A 19,406-nucleotide genomic window follows, 5' to 3' on the forward strand; every position below is an offset into this window, starting at 1 on the left:
TGTGTCCACACTGACCAAGCCAATGTCCAATTCAGCAAGTAACAGCAGATGACAAATGCTCCCAGCTGAGTGAAAGGATAAGCTCAAGACCAGCTAGGACACAGTCACCAGACAGCAGAAACCTCACCCTGTCTGTGTGGAGCGCCGAGCACATTGCAGCTGCTATTCACAACACCAGGGCTACTATTACACTTGGATGGAGCTGCAAAGGGCATGTTCCCCCTGGAGCCACCAGTCACATCTCCTCCCACTGGTCCTGCAGCACCAGCTGCCCTGAGATGCAAAGGAACTTCCTCACAGGTTCAGATCTACTCAGTGCACCAAAAATGACTCCTTGTATCAACTGGTTTGTCAGCACAAAGATCAGGCTCTTAATTTCACTTTGGCCTCCTACACAGAGCCTAGCAACTTCTATTGGGCTAAGGTATTTCCTCCAGAAACCATCCGTGCAATCAGAAAGGCGTTAAAGCCACGAGGATTCATTCCATCACTGCTCTGGTTAGGATTAACCAGACTCACCATTAAAAAGCCGTGGCTTGTTTTATGTGATTTTACATAGCTTCCATTTCAGTCATTGGATGCATCTTTGTACGTCTTTCTCTGTTCCGTTTAAGAACTTACTGCTATAAAATATCTCCTCCTTGTAAAGGAATCTGATTGCCTCTTGGTCTTCATTGTAAGCTGAACAGACCCGGCTGTAAGCTGTTGTGTTCCCTGCAAAATAATTTTTCATAGCTTTTTACTGCTCAATCAATCCCTGTTTTTCCAAGATCTTCAGAAATGTGACTTGTAAGATGTTTGCAATGCTTTCCTTTTTAAACTCCTCTCACTAATGCAATATGGAATAGAAATCCTAACCATCCTTTGATTCATTACCCTGCTCTGCATGGATGTACCTGAGATAAGTTAAAGAAGGAGGACAAGAGGCGCGTGCAGAGCTACACAGATCACAATCAAACCACAGAACACAAGGAAACCAAATGCAAGTGAATCCTACAGACCAAGACAAATATTCCAAACTCCAAGTTTTGGGAACCCCAGTAGCACCAGTATACACACCCTGCTGCTTAATGGAAGACTTCAGCAGAGTCCTTCCCTGCCCCACAACAACCATCTGTTCTGAAAGCATTTTGCAGCACTTTTGCTTTGAAGTTTTGCAGTAGAAGTTCCTTAAAGAATTTGGGTGCTGCTTTAAGAAAGAGCTGGTACATCTTCAGCTGCAGACGGCAGAACAGGACCCAGAGGTGCTTCCTCTTGAGATGAAAGGTTATCTGATAGCAGCCAAAACACCCACAGGCAGTCCAAGTTACATTTTCCAAAGCAACAAAGGGAGCTCGGCTTTGTTTCCTCTGCAGGTTTGAAGTCCTTTCCTTTGACCAGACGGCACACAGCAGCTTCTCCCATCCTTAGGGCTGCATCCTCTTTTTCTTTTTTGTTTTCTGCCAGTTTTTTTCACTCTTGGAGCACACACGTGCAATGCAAATAGAGTTGAGAGCCAGGTTAGGACAGGGAGCCGGTAAGGCACACAGAGCAGTGAGCTGTCTCAGTGCTGTTAGTTCACACAGCAGCATTAGCAGTGAGTTCGGGTCATTCCCAGCAAGTGTCATCGGAACCTTTATCAAATCTTGATGTTATCATGCGTATCTTATGGGTTTGAGAGCTTTACAGTATTTTCAAAGTCCATAAATGACAGGATCCAGTATAAAAAAAGGTCAATATATTACTGTCGAAGGGTTGTTTTTCTTCCTTTTTTTATACAAAAATTTAAAAAAAGATCAAAATATATCACATTATTTACATGCTGCGCTTCATGCTTAGAGATCACTGCAAAAGAACACACAGACAAACATTTCAGTCCGAGACAAATGCTCCGTTACTAATCTTGTGAATATCAAGACTGTTAGTCAGATTTTTTTCCATATTAACAGCACCTCCAAATGATTTGGCACCGGATTAAAAACTTCTATGCTAAGGGCATGCTTGCATCCTAACTGAGTGCTTGCAACCAGTTAGTAACATGCTTGCTATCAGTTGGTGGCTTTTCCAGCCTTAGCAAGTTTTGGCGTGGCATTCCTTGCAGCTGTGCAGGAAGCAGGGTGTGCTGTGCATGGAGGCAGGCAGGGCACTGCTCTCACAAGGCACAGCACTGCTGGGCAGGCACACAGCCCACTGCTGGGGCACGGCACTTATTAATACAGCTCAGGGCCCACACAAGGAACTATTACCATACTCTCACTGTACCTTGTGCCAACATCCTGCTACTGGCAGTCCGTCTGGTCCCTGCAAAACAGAACACATGCATTTTGTTTCTGTTGACTGCGATCCCACTGTCAGAACCAAAACCCCAAAGCTCAGTCCTTAGCAAACAATGAGAGCGTTAGCAGCACTGTAAAAGACAACGACCATGCACAGCCACTTCACTCTATATGCACAGCAGTAACAGTGCAGGCAGTGTGAGCTGTGTGTCGAGCACAACACAAAACCAAATACACTCCAGGATGAAAAATAAACGTTGACACTTCCTTGCAACAAAAAGGTGAACACACATTAAAATCTGGAACCTCAATTCAGAATCTGCTTTAAAAAGGAGCGTTTTTGTGATCAGACCTATGTGTGGACAGCATGATGTGGAAATGTATCTTTTGTTCATACGTGCTTCTTCAGTTGGGGTTGATGCATTTTGTAATGGTATTCTACCTGTGTTCAATGCCATCCGGCAGTACTGAGCTTCTTTAAGAAATTTCGAGTTGCTGAACTGATTGAAATCTGATAGACTGTGGGCTGTGTAAAGGGAGTGAAAAGACTTGGCTGTTTCCAAAGGAGATGCAAGAAGTATATAGAAATGAGAAAGCTGAGTTTACTTAGTAGGAGGAAAACACTGACAAGGAAGGAGCCCTCAGAAGAGGAATGGACTTTTTATGACCAACTTTTCAAGCTACATTAACAGAAATAACAGCTGCCTTTTCTGATGCTGGATTTTTTTAAGGCTCTTGGATCTCTGATTGCATGAATTGCTGCATGTCGAGCTACAGAGAGCACACATGCACCGACCCTTCCCTCAGAACCACCTCCAAGTTAACGAGGGGTTGGGAGCCACGAAGACGTGTTTGCAGCAGAGGGAACTGCTAGTGCAAATAGAGGTCAAAATGCATCTTTACATTTTTTACTGTAAATGTCAGCCATCCCATTCTTTTTGTATTCTGTATTGATTTTATATGTAAAATAGCCTATGCCCAATAAAAGAGGTGCAGTGATGTAAGGTTACCCTCTCCAGCTACTCCCAGTGTGACAGGTCCAGTTATTTTCAGACTTTCCTATAACACTACAGTAGTTGGAAGCACACAGCTTTCTGCTGACACCAAGCCAGCATTTTGGTCCATGACATTTATTGGCATGATCAGGGGGTGAAGGGTAATGGGGACAACATGCAGAGTGGTTCTGCCACCTGGAGACATCCTGACTTGGTGTGGCAGAGCACATCCCAATGCACCTATGGCCACAGGGCTGATTTCCCCAGGCTTTTTTCCCCCCTTCTGCACACTCAAAATACTCATTTTGGCCATCATCAAGCCCCACGTTTCTGCCATGCTTCACTTGAATGACATCAGAACAACCGGTCAGTTCACAAAGAGCTTCACAAGGCACAGCTGAGGCTCACACCCCAGAACTGAACAGAGTCACTGAGAACCCAGCAGCCCCCCGTGACTGTACAGCAAGGGGAGAAGGAGGACAGCACTCCCAGGCAGCGTGCAGCAGCTCATGACAGCTAACGACAACTTACAGCAATTAACCCATCATACACAGGCAGGAAAAAGTGCATCTGTTGCATTAACTGGTCACTGTAATCAGTTGCAGGAGAAATCCCCTTCTGCCCTTACAGTGCCTGCGATATAGCTTGACTCTGTGTATTCTGTACAGTTAGGATGGGACATGCTTAGCAAATATAACATCTCTGGGGAGTAAATACGAAGAGCTGAAGCAGGCCTGCTGCTAATAATTGGTTTCTTTGACACATATGAAAGCAATTTAACTTCTTTTTTTTTTTCTGAAAGAGAGCTTACTGCCCTTTTGTTTCTCTGAAGACAACTGCAAATCATCCAACATGCAGCATTTTCTATGGTTAAAAAAATGAAAATAAAACAATGACCTCTTTTAGCTAGTCATGCAGAACCCTCTGGATCAGCAAGCAGAGCTTCAACCTCTCTGCGTAATCAGAGGATTTCAACCTGAGCTCCACAGTGCAGAGCTGATGCAGCAAATGCTCTTTTGATGCCCAAAGGGCCCATGACCTCCAGCCACAGCACCCAGAGCTGCTCACTGGGGCAGCTCAGCACCCAGCTGGTGCACAAGGGGAACTGAACTGGGCCATAGACACCCAGAGAAACAAGAGCTGATCTTTAGGATCTACTGTTGAAAAGAGTCAAGCAGCCCTGTGTGATCTCCCATGGCCTACCCTCCTTATTTAAAAGCAGTGGGAAGAAGGCACATCTCAATGGTGTCCTTCTCTGAGTGCCAAAGTGAAACACCTCATTGCAGCTCTGCTGTCTCACATTTCTTTCTCTCCTTGGTGGGATTCGTGCCTTAGGAAGGGGCTTGGCCACAGCAGGACACACACAAACCATGCGAGAAAAGGGAAGAGCAGGTACTGTACCAGCGGGCAGGGCACGCTCACCCCATCCAGGCCTGGCAGACCTGGATCCCCATTGCTGCCTGTAATACTACGATCTCCCTGTTTAAGAAAAAATAACTGCTTGATGAGAACGATAAAGGACACGGGAGTTACTTGAACAGACATCAGCGCCTGAGCAGAAGGAATGGGCTCAGAACTTTGTGCATCCATTTCTGATGACACAGCAAATCAACAGAGTTGTTTTATGGTGGGGAGTTCACAGACACACAGAGACTGTCATCTGGGAAATATCTTCTGTACTCAAAGCAGAGATTCTCATTTGAAAAAGATGAGGGTTAAATCATCCAGCATGTTGAGAGAGGAAAGGTGATCCATCAGAAACCAAATATTTGTAGCTCACATTCAATCTCCGAGCCAAACAAAGCACAATGAATGAAGGACATTTTTGCTGGTACCGCGGAGTTCCACAACAGCTTTGATCGCTGGCGAGGTGAGAAAGCCACGCCTTTGGACAAGAAATGTGTTCTTGGGGAGTCAGAGCAGATAGCTGGCACTACTAGTTAAGTGCAGCTGGACTACGCTGTAACAGTCACACTGGGCAGTTTCAATAGTTGACACAAATTATTCTTTCATCCCCAAACTGCACAGCATCTTAAGGAATGGCTATCTCTGGTTTCAGTCATTAAATGAACAGCAGTAACTAAAAGGAGGTAACATTTTACCCGGCCAAATAAACATGGCAAGTTTTTTTTCCTGAGCCACATCAAGGTTTGAAACATGGCGGAGAATCCCACCTTCCTCAGACCTGAACATCAAGGCAGGTTTTCTGGAAAGAGGCTGTCTGTGTACAGTGCAGTACAACAGTGGCCCAGGATGTGTCAGAGAAAGGACAGATCTGAGCTGCGAGCTGCTATCTCAGCCTGAGAAACACGGGAGGTCTCTGATCCCAGAGGCACTTTTTGGCAGCCTCGGGGCTCATACATCACACAACCTTGGCAGTATTAACATGCTATCAACACCAACCCGCTTCCCCAGGCGGGAGAGCTACAGTCAGCATGGTCCCTGCTCAGTCTGAGGGAGATGATGGGATAAAGAACTGACCTGGCTTTCAAATTGCCTCCCATCCATGGCACAGAGTTACTTCCCAATTGCAAATGTACTCAAAATCTAGGCAGGCAGCTTCACCAGGGCACGCTATCTCCTGAAGAGCATTACTGAAGCCCATTGTTCCTGACTGCAATAAGAAGGTCTCTGTACAAAGATTCTTTATTTTTACTGCCGTGGCTTGTTCCCATCTGGCCAGTAAGGAGCCCTTAAAGCGAGCACTGAACTTCCAGCAGTGCAGATAAAACAAACCATTAAGAAAAGTGAGAAAACAATAACCATCTGCTCTGATTTACTGCAAACTAAAGATCTACCAAATCCTCCCTCCCTTTCCCAGGCTACAGAGCTGCATCCCCTTTCAGTCCCTGCAACACACACTTCAGATGAGCAAAGCAGAAGACATACCACAGGGCAGGGCTGGTCCAGTCCGGGAGGGCCGGGTTCCCCCTTCTGCCCTTTGGCTCCTTTTCTCCCTGGTATCCCTCTCTCACCCTATTGAAGCAAAAGGAAAATAGTCTCAGGAACAGAGGGGTGGCTGGCAGGGGAAGCACACCTTGTTTTTCCACTTTGCACGGTTATTGCAGCATCCCACATTTCAGCCAGAGTTGGGATGTTTGCACTGGTGCAACCTTAATGGGGCAATTAAACGACTGAGAGCCTTCAGTTAAAGCAGGATAGCAATAATTTAAGAGGGCAGCTAATTCACCAGTTATTGCTAGAGACCAGGTTGCTATCTGGCAGCAAGGAGTGTTGGGCAGCCCCTGCCAACACTGCTGGAGCACCAGCTCCCAGCATGGCACCAACCACCAGCCAGGCACCCTTTTATTTAAGGACCCCTGTAACAAAACCTGACTGGGATCCAGTTTCAAGGTCTATAAACCAAAACTAGCAATTCTTCCCAACCTGGAGCTGCCAGGCTGCTCCAGCTCCCCCCAAAGTTTGCAGGCTGCCAAGGAGGGACAGACTTGCAGAAAGCCCTTCCAAGCCAGCAGGCATTCATAGAATGTCCATACAAACACTTTGCCACAGTAAAGGCCTTACAGCAGTGAGCCACAAAAACTGGAGCTGGAGGGGATCCAGTGCTGCAGGACACAAAAGCAGCAGCCAGTCCTGCCCCAGCTCATGTGTCCCCACTAGCACCCTTACAGCCACAACCCACTCACCTTCTCCCCTCTTTCACTCTTCTCTCCCTTTTCTCCTCTGAGACCTGGGAAACCCTGTTATGGAATTTTTTTTGGTGGGAAAAGAAAAAGGTTGTAAGCTTACTTAGTGCACATCCCAGTATCTCAAATCAACAGAAGCAACCAGCAAAGAATACGGCATTTTCTTCCCTTTTTGTCTTTGTATCTCATGAATTTATTGGGAAAGCTAGTGCTTTAACTATCCTGCTACTATTTCATCTATAAGAGATTTTGGTTTTCCTGAATCTGATACAAGCATTCTCAATTAGGACAGAAAGACCCCATGGCACCTTCAGCTGAGCCGTGGTACCTGGTGTGGTACGGGACTGCTGTGCAGTGGGAGCAGCCATCCAACAGCTGCCTTGAGTTAAGCCTCTTTCTACTGACATCATCCCATGGATGCCCTGAGTAGGGGAGAGCAATCTATGCAGGGTGAGCTGTGTGTATTTGTGAAAACAGCAAGCAGCCTCGATGGCCTTTATGTGTGTGACTGACATTTCTACACATGGCAATTAGCTTTCTCCATACTCACATCTAATCCTGGCTCTCCCGGCTTTCCCTGCAGTTGTAAAAACAAAAACAAGACACGTTGGACTGATTTCAGTGCAGCAGGCAAAGATCCCCATCTGGTGACATACTACGCTGGGTGGAGATGATGAGGGCTGCACACCTGTCTGTGCACTCAGCATTGCCCACCTGGGCACGACGTGCCCCCAAGTTGTTCAGGCAGCAGCCACTACACCCAACTGCTGTCATCAAATGCTGACAGATGCTAGAAAACAGCAGCTCATTGGAGCTGAGGTTCTGGAGACGAATGTTGGTAAAATGAGCAATTTAGACCAGGAAGAAGCTTTGGCCATCAATAACCTGGCTTCTATGGAGCTCCAGCAGGGAGAAGGAGGGGATCTAACATAGGCCCACACCAACGATTACCTTTTCTCCTTTGGTACCGGGTAAGCCAATGAGCCCTGGAGCGCCAGGGAGACCCTGGAAGACAGTTAAAAGAAAGAAGAAAAAGCATTAGGAAAGTTGCTGTAAGGCCAGGTTCTGCCAGCAGTCAGGAATGAGACGTGGGGAAACAACTCACAGCTGGGCCCGCGTCACCGTGCTCCCCCTTCTCACCGCTGTCACCTTTTTCTCCCTTTGCACCATCCAAGCCCTGCAGAAATGAAACACTGGCATCATCCAAACAGCACGTGGGCCTTGGGAACAGCCTCGGGTGGGAAGGTGGTGCAAAAAGGCAGGATTGTGCTCCCAGGCAGAGCAGTGCAAGCATAAAATCCACTGCACCAACCCCAAACACAGCTGGGACAAGGACAGCCAAGGACAAGGACACCTCCCCGCAGCTCACACCCTCGCTGCTGTTGTTTTCCTCTTGACCAGACGGTACAAGAAATAGTCGAAAATAAAGGTTTCAGTACGTGGGTTTGGAAACTCGGATTTGCATGTGCTGCAGGGCTGTCAGGACTCCATAGTGGATTTAAGATCATAAAGACGTATTTGGAAGGAAGAATGGCTTGTTTTCAAAAACACCAACTGCTGAACAACACAATCAAGGAACGCGTTGTCACAAACAGTGACCAAAAAATCAGCCCCCAGAGCTGACAGTTCTTTGTGGTCCCGCAAATAATGCAGTGGCAGCCTGGAAACAGTGGGTGACATTTAATTCATTGACTTACTTTTGGCCCCTGGATTCCTGGAGGACCCTACAGGAAAGACAATGGGTGCATTATAAAAGCAGGATTTAAAAACAAACCCCTACGTCTGCTTCCCAAACCGCTTCTTGCTGAAGTTACGGGCTGACAATGGCTCTAAATATTTCTTCTTCAAGACAGGTGGTAGTTTATTTGGTTCTCCTACGTCAAATCAGTGGGAAGGAACTGTAAAAGGCTGCGTTGCGTTAACACACAACAATGAAATGCTCAAGAGTCAGCTCTGGAGGGAGAGCTGTGCAGCAGCGTGGAAATGCTGTGTGGTTGTGAAGCATCACCCTGCATGGTCTCCCTGAGGTGCCCACAGACCGGTCTCTCCGCTTTCCCAACACCCCTGGCAGCTCTTTGGCCTGTTGGAACACCGCAGGTACCAAACACCTCAGAAACATGCACCAAAAATGTCTGTGTATATTCACGTCACTGCCTACATCCTCTTCTGCTGCAATCAATGGCCAAAAAAAACCAACCAGGCCTAGGGAAATCTGTGGGAATATCAACATATTTGTGGTGGGGAACCCAAATTGACAGCAGCCCAGATATAACAGCACAAAACACCCTCTTTCCTTTCACTAATTGCATAGTATAGCTCTGCAGCTCTGCTGTGCATGCCGATGTCCCATCATCCTACCATGGGGCCGGGCAGTCCGGGCGGTCCTGGCTCCGGGATGATCTGCATGAAGGAATTAAATGGCACATTAATAGGGCTGGGAATGGGGACACAGAGAAAGCAGGCAGCTCAGGAAGGAAAACCTCACACAGCCCAGGACTGCTGTAGCCTGCCCTCTAATTTAATGGAGGTAATCCAGGTATCTGCTAACCAAAGAGTTGTCCATAGCATTTGTAGGTAAATGGATCTCAGTACACACACAAATCAAGCTGGCCTCAGAAACGAGAGGCGTGGGCCACATTACTCAGTACATTTACTAGTTGCAAAATAGATACAATGGAAAATGAGGTCTTTTTCCATATGGACACAAAGAAACCAGCCTTTGTGTTTATAGAAGAAAATCAGAATTAGAGCTCACATGTCATTAATAAACACCTATCAACATCCTTTTTTTTTTACTAAGCATAGGGTGTGAAAAAAGAAAAAAAGCAGTGCAGAAGCCCAATAAAACAGCCCAAAGCACAGCATGTTCTTAGAGCAAAACTGAACAGCAACCAATATCTCAGCCACCAAAGCAACGTATGAAGTACCCATACAGAGCCTGGTAATCTCCCTCATCTTCCCCAATACACAAACCCCATTTATAGAGGCACCCCAAAGTCCTTGTGGAAAAGGGCTCTGCATTGATACACACACCAGCTTCCCCTGCCTTTGCTTCATGGAAGAGGCTGTGAGGTGTCAGTGCCTTACGTGGTTGTTCTGCAAACACGGTGATCCGGTGTCTCCTTTGTCTCCTTTTGGCCCATCTGCTCCCTAAAAGATACGGATTTTGCACTGCAGTGTCGCATCTCCCAGAAAGAACAAGAGAAAAATGCATTTGTCTCCCCCTAATTGCCATCCTCCCTTGTTCCAGCAATAGCTGGGGAACCATTTGAGAAAGGGAGATTTTCTCCAGGCTGGAGCAGGCATTTCATTCATTCTGAAACAAGCCGCTATCAGCACCATTAGTTAGGAGCACTCCAAGTCCCCACTTCCTCCAGCTGAAGCAGTGTAACACCGACAGCCCACTGCCCAGCTCAACAAAACCCAACCACACACCGAGTCTTGCAGGAACCAATGCACTGCAGCACAGCAGACGTACCGGTGGACCCGATAAGCCCATTTCTCCCGTCTCTCCTTTCGGTCCTGTGATCCCTGTACTGCCTTGGTCACCTTTAGCTCCTTTGGGACCCTAGGATTTTACAGCAAACAGACACAGGTGTTGAAGAGAACCAACCGAAGCAACAACCAACCATCCTATTTTTGCCTTTCTGCTGTTTTGGTTTCTTTCCCCCCCTCATTGCAGCACCAACTCACGAAAACATGTTTTAATGTTAAAACACACATACCGATTTTGCAGACGCAGCAGAATTTTGCTTGGCCACTGCAATGAATGCAGCAATTTAAGGTTTGGGGGGTTTACGTCAGAATTTGGGACTGTCTCACAAACAACTTGTAAAAGTAGCCCATTTAACTCAACAGATGTGGACAAGAGCAGCATCTGCGTGCTCAGAGTTGAGTGTTTAACTCAGGGCGGTGCAGCATTGTAGGGCAGAGGGCTTTAGGGGCAGGCTGACATCGGCTTTCACAGGGGCCACCTCCACATGTAGTTCACTTTAACTCAGCTCCTGGGCACCCTCCTGTACCATTGCACCCAGTCCAACCACGGCATGTACCTTTTCTCCATCCAGCCCAGGTGGACCTGGCAGGCCCAGCTCTCCCTGTAGCAACGCAAAGAAAGCAGAGCCAACAGTCAATTAAATCAGTAAATAAGGCCAGAGAAACATTTTGCGAGGAAAGAAGTTACTCATTTATGGTGGTTATGGGTTGAGCATTGGAGGGCGAGGAGCAGAGATGAGGATGACACCCAGATTTGGTGGGTTTCACAGGACCAACACAACCTGAGCTGAGGTTGGGCAGCACCAAAATCCTGCCCTGTCCCACGTGCTGACACACACTGGTCAACAAGTTAAGTTTTCTTTTAAGGAGACTATAGCTGACAGTAAGTTGTTGGTGATCAGTTATGAACAAGGACAGCGGCAGCGCTGCAGGGGCACAAGGACAGGGTGCAGGCAGTGCCCCAGCATGCTGGTGTGGGGCAGGAGGTAAGCTCACACTGCAACCTGTCACGCTCCCAAACCCAACTCAGGTCTCTTCACACCCATCTTCTTCTCCCTCCCACCCCACGCAAAGTCTCTGGAGGAGGACAAGGACCAAGGAAGGAGAGCTCCTCTTGGCTGGTCTTGCTTTTTCAGCTGAAGGAAGGATTGAGGAACATTTCCTTCCCCACACGCAGCCTCAAGGCCTGCCTTATTTTAGCAGACATTTGCCCAGCCTTATTACATGACAGCCACTAAAGAACACCCAGCTCTCAGCAGCACGGCCTGCACAGTGCTGGTCAGCCTTACCTTGGGGCCTGGAGCGCCCTGTGGGCCCGGTGGCCCTGGGGGACCTGGTGAGCCCTAGAAAACAGCCAACAGAAGAGGCATGAGCACAACTGCTCTGCACCGCACTCAGTGCCAGCAGAAACACACCCATGAGCTCAGCCCCTGGCACTGAGGGTGCTGGTGCAAGGGAACACACCGAGCCATGCAGCAGGCAGGGTGCTGTGGGGTGTTGGTGCAAGCCCACATTTGATTGTATTGTTTGCACACTTCAGCAATGCCTTCTTCCTGTGCTCTGCTGCGTACAGAGAGCACGGAACACCTTACGTTGTGATTTGCAAGCTATCTCAAACAGCAAACTCACAGTCTCCCAGCTGAAAAACAATCCCGTATCACACCTTTTGCCCTTCAAACATTATCACGTTAATCACACTGCAAGCTGCGTAAAGCAATCGCTTCTCCAAGCTCTGTTCCCACTTATGGTAAGCGTGCAAACAGACGCAACAAGCAGGAGGATGCTCATGGCTGTGCAGTGCAGTGTGCTCCGGGCCGTGTCCACATGCACACACAGGGACGTCTTGCAGATGGATTCTGCTGCATCTGCTGGGGCCACTCCGAGGAGCTCCATCCACAGCCTCCACTCACGGAGCTGCATGCCGTGCTCCTGTCAGAGCAACCCATGCAGACATCTGGCAAACGGTAATTACCACCACTTTGTGTATCCCTGCAGCCTGTTATAAAACAATTAGGACGGTTCTCAAATGTGTCTGTAATTAAGTATTTATTCTGTTCACCATCTTTTAACTTAACACAAGCAGCAGGGAGAGGCCTGGCAGGCACTGGGGCAGGTTAGCACCCAGACACTGCACCCCATCCTCTCGTTGCCTTCAAAGACACCCAGAGACTATTTACAGTGAAAGCCACACACAAGGTGGAATAAACCCTTCCCCTCTGGGCTGGCTCCATGCTAAGACCTCAGGAAGGAGAAGTAGCACAGGGCTTAACCCCCCCCCCCCTCACCGCCCCCAGGAACCAGCTCACCTTGAGTGCATCCAGGATGCGGCCGTCGTAGTCGATCACCACTGTGTCACCCTGTTCCCCTTTCAGGCCAGGAGGACCCTGCAACCGAGGATAAACCCTGCTTAGGTTTTGCAGCACCTGAGAGGCAGGCTGTGTGACAGCGAGGATGCAGCAGCCCAGTGTCTGGAGGGGATCACCAGGCACCAATGTAATCAGTTCCTAGACAGACAGCTGTCATCCATCCAAACCTGAAAAGCCCATCAATGTACGTAACTGAGAGGTGCATCAAAACCACCACTTGAGTAACCCTATTCACAGCTTCTTACAACAAACTGAAAATGATGACAGGATGGTCACGCTGATAAGAAAATCAAGCCTTTACAGCATTTCTCAGCGCTGTCTCCATGGGCAGTATTTAGTATTGTTTTAATGTGCACCATCTGTATTTCCTAACACGGAACCGATCCTTACGCTATTTGACAACATGCTAAACAGGAGGAGGTGGTGTGGGGCAACTCGGGGCACGGCAAACACAGCAAACACTAAAAGCAAAATCCTGACCATGCGTACCCGGGGTCCGATGGAGCCGACTCCTCCCTTCTCACCAGGTTCACCCTGAAAATGCAGATCACACTTGTTGTTTCAGAAACACCACGGAATATATGGACTATTTATCCTACGACTAGCTAAACGGCACGAGATGCCAGCATGCATTTTAGGTTCAAGGTGAAGTATGGTGCCAATGAGGAACTGCTGCACCCAGCAAAACCAAAACCCCCCCAAAATCACAACAAAACAAACAGAAAACCCAACAGATCCGACTTCAGAGCAAATGCATTTTGCACAAAGTGATGCTGGAGGAGCTAGCTGGCAGCAGGAAGACATTCATCTCATGGTGCAAGCGCTGCCTGCTGCTCCCACCATGCCAAGCTCCGTCTCCTTGTGCTGCAGCTCCTCTGTTTGCTTTAGGCTGAACGTTGCATGTGGAAAGTCTCAGCCAACATGTTTAAACCATTTTCTGAGGGCGAGTTTAAGGAACGAGTCCGTGCCAATTATTTTTTATTATTATTTTTTCAAGTGGGAGTTTTGAATGGCTTTAATATTCCCACCGCGGTGACCTGGAGTTCAGCTCAGGATTCAGAACTGCCCCTTCTGCCATACCCGTGGAAATCTATTCATGAGTCAAATTAAAGCCCTTGACAAAGTAACAAGTAATAAGTGTACAAACACAAGAAGCCTTCATTGGAAAGTTTCAATTCAGCAGATCCTAGGGGCAACAAACAAGCACTGCTACCTTATTTTTAGAACAAAAAACATTACAGGGTCATCCAAGCCCACGCTTCTGCATCCTATATAGCCTAGCAAGGAGCCATGGCTGTTCAATACAGAAAGCATGACCAGGGATAGATCAGACTAAATAAGAAGCAGCTGAGGAGGGAATAGCGGCTCATGAATGCTGTCCATGTTATATCATCACCACTTAACATATCAAGACTGTCTTACTACATCTCTTTGCAGTTCTGAAGATAAGTAGAACAGTAAGGCACATAAGCGCCCTCCACTTTGAAGCAATATCACAACAATCAATGCACGAAGATCAAAACGTGATCAGAGATTTAGCTATCTGGGGAAAAAAGGAGGCAATTCAATGAAAAACATTACAGGAGGTGATTTTTGGAAACTCTTACATCCATCTCCAGCTTTCATTGAGCCGACAGAAAAAGGTAAAATACTTCTCAAAATCTAGATAAAATACCTCTCAGAATCTCCTGTTTGTTTCATTTTTGGCACTTTATGAGACTTTTAGACAGTAAAGGCTTGTGATGCCGACTCAGCCGAAATGCACTGCAGCACAGCGCCTCCCCAGCAGGCTGGCACTCACCTTGGGTCCTGGTGCGCCATCCGTGCCATTCTCTCCCTTCAGGCCTGTGCTTCCTTTTTCTCCCTGAAAGCAAGATGATTCCGATGAATGCAATACAGGTAGGATGGAGAATAAATTTTCCCAGGTTGTAGTTTTCTTGCTTTATTGTTACTTTCATGTGCAGAAGTGAAGAAAGCTCTGCTTTTAGCCTAAAACGTATCATGATGCCTATGTGCAAAATAGGGAACGTTCAAGATTAAGGGGAGTTTTCAGGCATAGCAGTTTGGCTGTGGGTCGTGTGTTCATCTGCAGTATTGGCTCTACAATCACAGTCCAAAGGCTCCCAACTGAAAGCCTGCTGGGTACGAAGCCCCATCCCAAAGCCCAGGCCATCACCTGCAATGCTGTTTGATTTATTTCTGCAAGTAGAGGCTCTCCATGGCAATCCTCTGCAACAGCCAACAAGTTGCAAACTCGAGGCTTTCTGGGCAGAGTTACCAAGGCAGAGAGATGAGTTACACATCTCTTTCTCTGCTTTTTATTGTTTTTCCATATTCAGGCAGAACTGTATTTCTCAGCACGCCCCAACCACGATGCAGTGCCAACAAACAAGCCACAGAGCAACAGGTGCTGCCAAACACACACAATAGATGACTTAGAGCAGACACTCACCTTAGAGCCTGAAAGTCCCGGTTCCCCTGGGATGCCATCATCACCCTGACAAAACAAAACATAACAAGTGAAACACAAACAGCCTGTACGCATGTGCCATCTGGGTTCAACTTCCCATTCATCCCCATTGACCTCAGCATAGATCTGAGTCCCACTTGGGTTTACAGGAAGCCAGGAGAAACCTGAATGGCCACAGAGTTATATATTTGACCCACAAAAGGTTTTGGGGAGCCTCATTAATTTCCTACAGGCCTCCTGCAAGCATCCACCTCACAGGCTTCACTGTGACCAGCAGCACTCCAGGAGGAGACTTTCTGGGGCTCACATGTCACACTTTGTTTGCCTCTTGAAGCAATACTGCCCCATAGGTGTTCAAGAGGTTAATTTTGCTGGTCAGTTATCAAACTTTACACAAATTGCCATCTGAAAAATGCACATGGCCATGTCTGTTCTGGGGGCAAAACAGTGAGAGGGAACAGCTGGGTGCTGTCAGCACTTTGGTTTTGGTTGGAGGCAGTGATTTATTCAGTCCTCAATCGGGCCAAGAGCAGAAAACTTGGACACGTGCATCTCCCAGTCTTTGACACCCAACTCAAACAGAGCATCTGTCCTTCTGAGTGTGGGAAATTCCTCTCCTGCCCATGAGAACTGACCGCACTGAGGCTGTGTGTGGCCATGCCTCTCCCAGGAAACTCATCCCACCACAGGGCCTTTTGGGAGACAACATCCTCCAAAAGCTTCTCAGGCAAGCTCCAATTATTTGAGCAAAAGGCCTCAGACCTATTGCTTTGTTTTGGCATTCAGTATTTCATTCTTTTTGTCTACTGGGCAGATTGCAGCTTCTGCCCTGTTTGCTGTAATGAAAGCCATGCTTTTACATGGCAGCATCTGTGCTTTGGGGTTGTGTGGTTGCAGCTCTTCATGGAGCACACAGGAGGATCCCTAGGGAACACTGCTTGGGCTAATACATGCAGCCAAGACTGCAGCTTCTCCATCACCCTCTGGAGGCAGTTTCCCTAGTCTAGCACTCAGCAAAGTAAAGCAAAATCGCTGTTTTACCTTCTTCCCTTGCATGCCGGGCTCGCCCTTCAACAGCAATAAACACAAAGATGATTAGGGAAAAAGAAAATAAGGCCAACTGCACCAGTACTCAAAATCCATTGTCAAGTTCAAATAATTCACTTGTGTTCATCAACTTTATCCCCTTCCAAATGGAAGAAAGCACATCCCTACAGCACGCTGACCTCCCACAGCTCCTACCCACCCCATGTCAAGGTTTGATCAGAGGCAGGGGCTGTGCTTTTTGTGTAGGTTGCACATTCAGACAACTTGAAGTCAACGTCTTATTCAGTACTTTAGAAATTCAGAATCTGATCAGTGTAGATGAGAGCAACTCCACCATGAAATATACGTTCATTTCTACTGCTCTTCTACAGAGATATGTCAACAATTCTTATTAAAATCTACTTATCACCCACCTTTGGCCCCGGGGGTCCCCTGGCACCCTATGGAATGAGAAATTGGTTGGTTATACTTGTTTGACAATAGAGCAGAACAGAATACAGACACATACAGCAATACTTTCATCCCCATGAAAAAAACAATGATGCAGATGCCAGCTTCTCATCCTCCCTTATAAATAGAACCATGCTCCCAACAACAACCAGTAAATAGGTAAACATAGATATTTTTATTTGTGCATTCTACACATTATAATTTTTGGTGTCAATAAGCAAAAACATGAAACCACCCAGTGCAGAGCAAGCAGCATAAGGAAAAAGGGATGTCCCGGGCAGTGCAATAGGAACCCCTTTGTGCAATACTCACCACAAGGCCGTCCTCCCCTGGCTCGCCTTTAAGACCCTACAAAAAAAAAACAAAAACAAAAGAAACAACACCTGCAAGTATCTATCAATCATTCCTCATTCTCAACACTCAGTGATGATCGGGCCATCCAATAGCACTGTGTTTCGGCTTGTTTCTTTATTAAATGAATGGCCAGTCATCTGGAGATTTGTAACAGGTCTTCTGATGCCTACGAATCACCGAGGAGATCCCCTTTGGGCTTTTTGCATTACAGCTGGTAGCCACAAATACCTACTCCAGGTCCAGCTCTTTGCTCCAGAGCTGAAGATAGAAACCTCCCTCTGCTCCTTCACCCCAAGACCCAAACCTCTGCAATGCAAGTGGCCACCAGTGCAGGAGACGCAGCATTTGGGATGGGGAAGGGGATGCCCTTAATTCTCCTTTCCCTTGCTGGTTTGGGGACCACACAGTATGTGCCCACTGCACATCTCTGGTCCTTACAGGGGGGCCTTGAGGTCCTCTTGGGCCATCCTTTCCTGTGTCACCAGGAGGCCCCCGGGCACCTGGGGGTCCTGGTGGACCAGGGGGGCCAGTGGCTCCATCTCGACCTTGATCACCCTGGAAGAAGTTCACACAGACATGGTGAGACAAAGCAGTGTGGGCAAGCACAGCAGCTTGGCATTAGCCAGAGGGTGCCTACAACACATGCATTGCATCCCCAGGCCGTTGGCAACTTGGCCTCTACTATCCTGGGGGGGTTAATTGCAGCAGCCAATTGGAAAGGCTGGGAGCAACCTCAGAGCTGCTCCAAGACCTTTGAGTTTAGTTCCTCAACTGGGATTTTGCTCAATGCCTTCCAACAGGGTTTCATCTCATTAAGCCTTTCCCCAGCGACCGTCTGCGTAGAATCCACCAATTCAACACAACCAGAAATAAATGAAACCCAACAACATGCTGGCATGGAGCATGCACACAAGTCCAGACCTTAGCAGACCACACCAAAAAAAACCAAAACCCCACAAAAACCCCCAAAAAAGCAGTTCTTAGTAGTAGACTTTAAATACAGCCCAAGTCCTACATTAACATCCAGCTTAGCTTGACGTCCTACTGGGATGCAAGGGAAGAAAGCAGCCACTGCCTCTCCTTGTGATTGCCAAGGTTGTGCACACACTGTGCAAGGGGAGCACTGCAACCCGCCGCCGGCCACCGTGGTTCCAACATGCAGCTACACAATGGAAACCCTCACGGAACGGCTGTGCCATAAATCTTTTAGCAACATCTGGATGGGTTACCAGCCAGGCTCCAACAGGACTGTATTTAATATGTGGTCCACCCTCAAATCACGGACAAGTGTGGGATTTTCAGAAGTCCTTAAGTGACTCAGCAGCGCAAACCTCGCTGCCTTTCAACGAGATCCGCGCCCCTAAATCACTTGCATCATTTTTAAAGATCCTATTTGTTAATCCTCAAAGCTGCATCCAATTTACAAGGCGAGTCTCCCACTGAATTTTGCCTAATTAAAAAGTCACATTTAGAGAGCGGGGATTTAGACAATTGCATTTTAATGCATTTTACTTTATGGCACCAGCACTGTCCATACACCCTATGAACATTTATAGGACTTGCTGCGTGATCCCTGCTTCCTGTGAAGGACCAAATGCTGAAACCCATCACTTCTGTGTCTCCTTACTTTGACAAAACTCCCTCTGAATTCTAACAGGGTCACACTGGCTGCTGCTTGCAGGCACCTCTGAGTGCCCCATGGCAGTGGCAATGTCAAACAGCACCAGTGCACCATCAGCCAGAAAGAGGGAACAAAAGCAGCTCAAACAAACACAGCAAACCAGAAGCAGCAGATCTGATACATCTACCTTGAGCAGGCGGCGGCTAAAGACAACCTGATCGTTAGCCAGAAATCCATGATTGAGGCGAGGGAAAACCATCTAGCACAGTACAGGGGAAGGAGGAAGAGGAAAGAGCAAGAATTTAGGATGCAAGCACAGCACAGAGCGAGTTTGAAAGGCCTTAAAATGCATAACAACTTCTCTTCAATAATTAACTGATATACGAGTAGGTCTAGATGGACAACTGGTGGCTTTAACGTTCTGGATGCACTGGAAGCTCAATAAGTAGACACAGCAAAATAAATGTCCTTTTATGAGTTTACTGCACAATAGGACACTGAGGGCTGCTGGGTATGGATGATTCTCCACTGCAGGACTTTTCTGCAGAATGCAGAGCATTTTTCAGTAAACCACACGGGATATATCCCAGCATTTCTCCCGAGACCAAATATTATCTTTTTAGAGGCTAAAATGAATACTGATATATTCCACAGCCTGCAAAACACTGATAAATCTCTCAGATTTATATGATGCAAAAACAGAGTA

At 47.4% G+C, this 19,406-nt stretch overlaps 1 protein-coding gene across 1 annotated transcript in view; it reads right to left on the reverse strand.

The window, feature by feature from the left end:
• Nucleotides 1-643: 643 nt before the first annotated feature.
• Nucleotides 644-19,406, reverse strand: part of COL23A1 (collagen type XXIII alpha 1 chain) — a 148,396-nt gene continuing 129,633 nt past the window's right edge. The window contains exons 9-31 of the mRNA XM_072348077.1: nt 18,888-18,959; nt 17,518-17,634; nt 17,038-17,073; nt 16,689-16,715; nt 16,270-16,296; nt 15,211-15,255; nt 14,560-14,622; nt 13,248-13,292; nt 12,699-12,776; nt 12,365-12,388; nt 11,682-11,735; nt 10,950-10,994; nt 10,376-10,465; nt 9,985-10,047; nt 9,256-9,297; nt 8,595-8,621; nt 8,003-8,074; nt 7,849-7,902; nt 7,448-7,474; nt 6,898-6,951; nt 6,140-6,226; nt 4,652-4,729; nt 644-2,280 (exon numbers count right to left, since the gene is read on the reverse strand). Of these exons, the coding sequence (XP_072204178.1) occupies nt 2,233-2,280; nt 4,652-4,729; nt 6,140-6,226; nt 6,898-6,951; nt 7,448-7,474; nt 7,849-7,902; nt 8,003-8,074; nt 8,595-8,621; nt 9,256-9,297; nt 9,985-10,047; nt 10,376-10,465; nt 10,950-10,994; nt 11,682-11,735; nt 12,365-12,388; nt 12,699-12,776; nt 13,248-13,292; nt 14,560-14,622; nt 15,211-15,255; nt 16,270-16,296; nt 16,689-16,715; nt 17,038-17,073; nt 17,518-17,634; nt 18,888-18,959 (1,275 nt within the window). The 3' untranslated portion in view covers nt 644-2,232. The remainder of the gene's footprint in view (nt 2,281-4,651; nt 4,730-6,139; nt 6,227-6,897; nt 6,952-7,447; nt 7,475-7,848; nt 7,903-8,002; nt 8,075-8,594; nt 8,622-9,255; nt 9,298-9,984; nt 10,048-10,375; nt 10,466-10,949; nt 10,995-11,681; nt 11,736-12,364; nt 12,389-12,698; nt 12,777-13,247; nt 13,293-14,559; nt 14,623-15,210; nt 15,256-16,269; nt 16,297-16,688; nt 16,716-17,037; nt 17,074-17,517; nt 17,635-18,887; nt 18,960-19,406) is intronic.

This window comes from Excalfactoria chinensis, chromosome 13 (genome assembly GCF_039878825.1).
Source record: "Excalfactoria chinensis isolate bCotChi1 chromosome 13, bCotChi1.hap2, whole genome shotgun sequence".
Lineage (NCBI taxonomy): Eukaryota > Metazoa > Chordata > Aves > Galliformes > Phasianidae > Excalfactoria > Excalfactoria chinensis.